The sequence below is a fragment of the Babylonia areolata genome, chromosome 18 (genome assembly GCF_041734735.1).
Source record: "Babylonia areolata isolate BAREFJ2019XMU chromosome 18, ASM4173473v1, whole genome shotgun sequence".
In the NCBI taxonomy this organism is placed as follows: domain Eukaryota; kingdom Metazoa; phylum Mollusca; class Gastropoda; order Neogastropoda; family Buccinidae; genus Babylonia; species Babylonia areolata.
In genome coordinates this window covers 64,303,051-64,305,929 of record NC_134893.1, presented here as the reverse complement: position 1 = coordinate 64,305,929, position 2,879 = coordinate 64,303,051, and the positions used below count along the sequence as shown (strand labels likewise).

General features: G+C 44.6%; 1 protein-coding gene across 1 annotated transcript in view; it reads left to right on the top strand.

Moving 5' to 3' along the window:
* Positions 1–2,612, top strand: part of LOC143292312 (chitinase-3-like protein 1) — a 13,481-nt gene extending 10,869 nt beyond the window's left edge. Inside the window, exons 7-9 of the mRNA XM_076602499.1 lie at positions 197–385; positions 1,015–1,143; positions 2,475–2,612. Coding sequence (XP_076458614.1) covers positions 197–385; positions 1,015–1,143; positions 2,475–2,612 — 456 coding nt within the window. The remainder of the gene's footprint in view (positions 1–196; positions 386–1,014; positions 1,144–2,474) is intronic.
* The last annotated feature ends 267 nt before the right edge of the window (positions 2,613–2,879 follow it).

Sequence of the window (2,879 nt, the reverse complement as noted above, 5' to 3'; positions counted from 1 at the left end):
ATTCCAAACCTTTTGTCCCTCTCTCATGGCTAGACTGAAGGGAAATGTATATGTTACATATTGACCTCGATGATGTATTCACTATGTGCTTCCGACATTTGATTGATTGATTAGTTTGTTGACTGACTGACTGACTGACTGACTGATTGATTGATTGATTGATTATTCGGTTAGCTGACTGATTGATTGACGGCAGGTCAAGACAGTGGAGACGTGGAAGGGGCTGGGAGCCCCAGCAGACAAGCTAGTGCTGGGCCTGGCACTCTACGCTCGTTCTGGGATGCTGCTCTCGAAACAGCAGCATAACATCGGAGACCCGTGGACCAAGAGGAACGGCCCCGCCGGCAAGTACACCAAGACTGCTGGCTTCATCGCCGCTTATGAGGTGAGCAGGGGGGAGAGCTCTCTTTTTGTCTTCGTTTTTTCTTCTGGTTTTCGGGGTGGAGGGGGTTAATTTCATTTGTTTGTGTGTGTGTGTGTGTCGTGTGTGTGTGTGTGTGTGTGTCGTGTGTGTGTTGCGTGTGTTTGTGTTGTGTGCGTGTGTGTGTGTGTTTGTGTTGTGTGTGTGTGTGTGTGTTGTGGTGTGTGTGTGCGTGTGTTTGTGTATGTGTGTGTTTGTGTGTTGTGTGTGTGTATATGTGTCTGTTTGTGTGTCGTGTGTGTGTGTGTTGTGTTGTGTTGTGTTGTGCTATGTGTGTGTGTGTGTATGTGTGTGTGTGTTGTGCTGTGTGTGTGTGTGTGTGTGTGTGTGTGAGAGAGAGACAGCCTTGACTCCCCCCTCCCTCTCTCTCTCTCTCTCTTTCTCTCTCTCCACTATCTCTCCCTCTCTCTCAGGCCATATATAAATCTCCGTTAGTGGTAGTAGTAGGAGTGGTATCTTTATCATTATTGTTGGTACTGGTGATGTAAAGCGCCTCGAGCTCTGTTTGAGGAAATGGGTTATTTCATCATTAGCGTCATCACCATCATCATTGTTTTAAGTATCGTCATTCTAACAGTGCAGTATTCGGACAGGTGTGTGACAAACTGAAAAGCTCAGGCTGGAACACAGAAGATGACAAGTCTCTGGCGGCCCCTTATGCCTGGAACGCCAACACCCTGGAGTACGTCTGCTATGACACCCCGAGCAGCTTCCAGACAAAGGTATCACGCGCTACGCGTGTATGAGCGAGTGTGCGCGTCTGTTTGTGTTGTATGTGTGTGCGTGTGTGTGTGCACGTGTGTGTGAGTGTGTATGTGTGCGCACGTGTGTGAAAAAAAAATATATATATACATTTGTGTGTGTCGTGTGTGTGCGTGTCTGTCTGTCCGTGTATGTGTGTGTGTGTGTGTGTGTGTGTGTGTGTGTGTGTGTGTGTGTGTGTGTGTGATCGTCAGCCGCGTCCGACTATGACCATTGGTCTAAGCAGAGGAACCAACCGCTGTCCCAACTATCCGGGCTAGAATTTGATAAAAGTGGAGAGCTTCTTGCCTAAGTTACATCCCCACTCTCTCGGCCAAAAGGGTTTTAGGACAGTCTGTATCGGGGATGGTTCCCAAAGGCCAACTAGCCCCCATGGCTACAGCACTAAGAGCCTGTGCAATCTTGCCTCTTAGTTTGAGTACCACAGTCCTTCACAAAAGACTACGTGCGTTGTAAATGAATTACCATTGCAGTGGAGAATCCATTACATAACTGCCGGAAAAGATTGTATTGTCTCAGCTCTTAAAACTCACCTGGAACAAAAAAAGATTACTTAATTCTCACCAGTCAGCTTATAGACGTGGTCATACCTGTGAAGCGGCCCTTAGATGATGATGTCTGTTCTCGCTCTATTAGACTTTTCAGCAGCCTTTGACACTATCGACCACTCTATCCTCTTGAACTGACTTAAAACTTCCTTCGAGAAGAAGAAGAATGACAATATAATAATGATACTGATAATAATAATAATAATAATAATAATAATAATATTAATGATAATGATAACAGCAACAGCAATGATCATGATCATGATAATAATGATACTACTACTACTACGACTGCAAAGTGAGATCTGTATTATCAATGGTTTCTCCAGTCAATGGGAAACCATTTACAGCTTAGTCTTTTGTGAAGGACTATGACTCTCAAACTAGGAGGCAAAATTGCACTGGCTCTTAGTGCTGCAGCCTTGTGGGCTAGTTGACCTTTGGGAACCATCCCAACGCCGACTGTCCTAAAACCCTCTTGGCCGAGAGAGTGGGGATGTTCTTGGGCAAGACACTCTCCACTATAATCAAATTCTAGCCCAGATAGTCGGGACAGCAGTTGCCTCCTCTGCCGTTCTGATGGTCATAGTCGGACACGACTGACTATCATATATATATATATATATATATATATATATATATATATATATATATATATATATATATATGTATGTACTACGACTGCGATGATCATGATCATTATTATCATTATCGTCATATTTCATCCCTTTGTCTCACTCCAGGCTAAGTACATCCTGGATGAAGGACTGGGAGGAGCCATGTTCTGGGCCCTAGACATGGACGACTTTTCTGGACAGTTCTGTGGGCGTGGCACCTACCCCTTCATCAACGTCATCAAGGATGTCTTGGGAGGTAGCTAAGTCCTGTTGCTAATTAAGGATAGCGAGACTTACCCTAGCTGCCCGGGTGACTAGACCTTCAGTTTGGATTGCCTTTAGTTGTTTCTCCGCCTGTTTGTTTTTGTGTTTTCTTTTTTGTTGTTTTTTGTGGGTTTTTTGTTGTTGTTTTTATATAGTGCTGTTGTCGTTGTTGCGGGCATGTTAAGAGCTTAAAGCTTGTCCTCCGACCGAGGATGGGCGCTATATAAGTATCCACATCATTCATCTTTGATTCGTTCATTGTTGTTG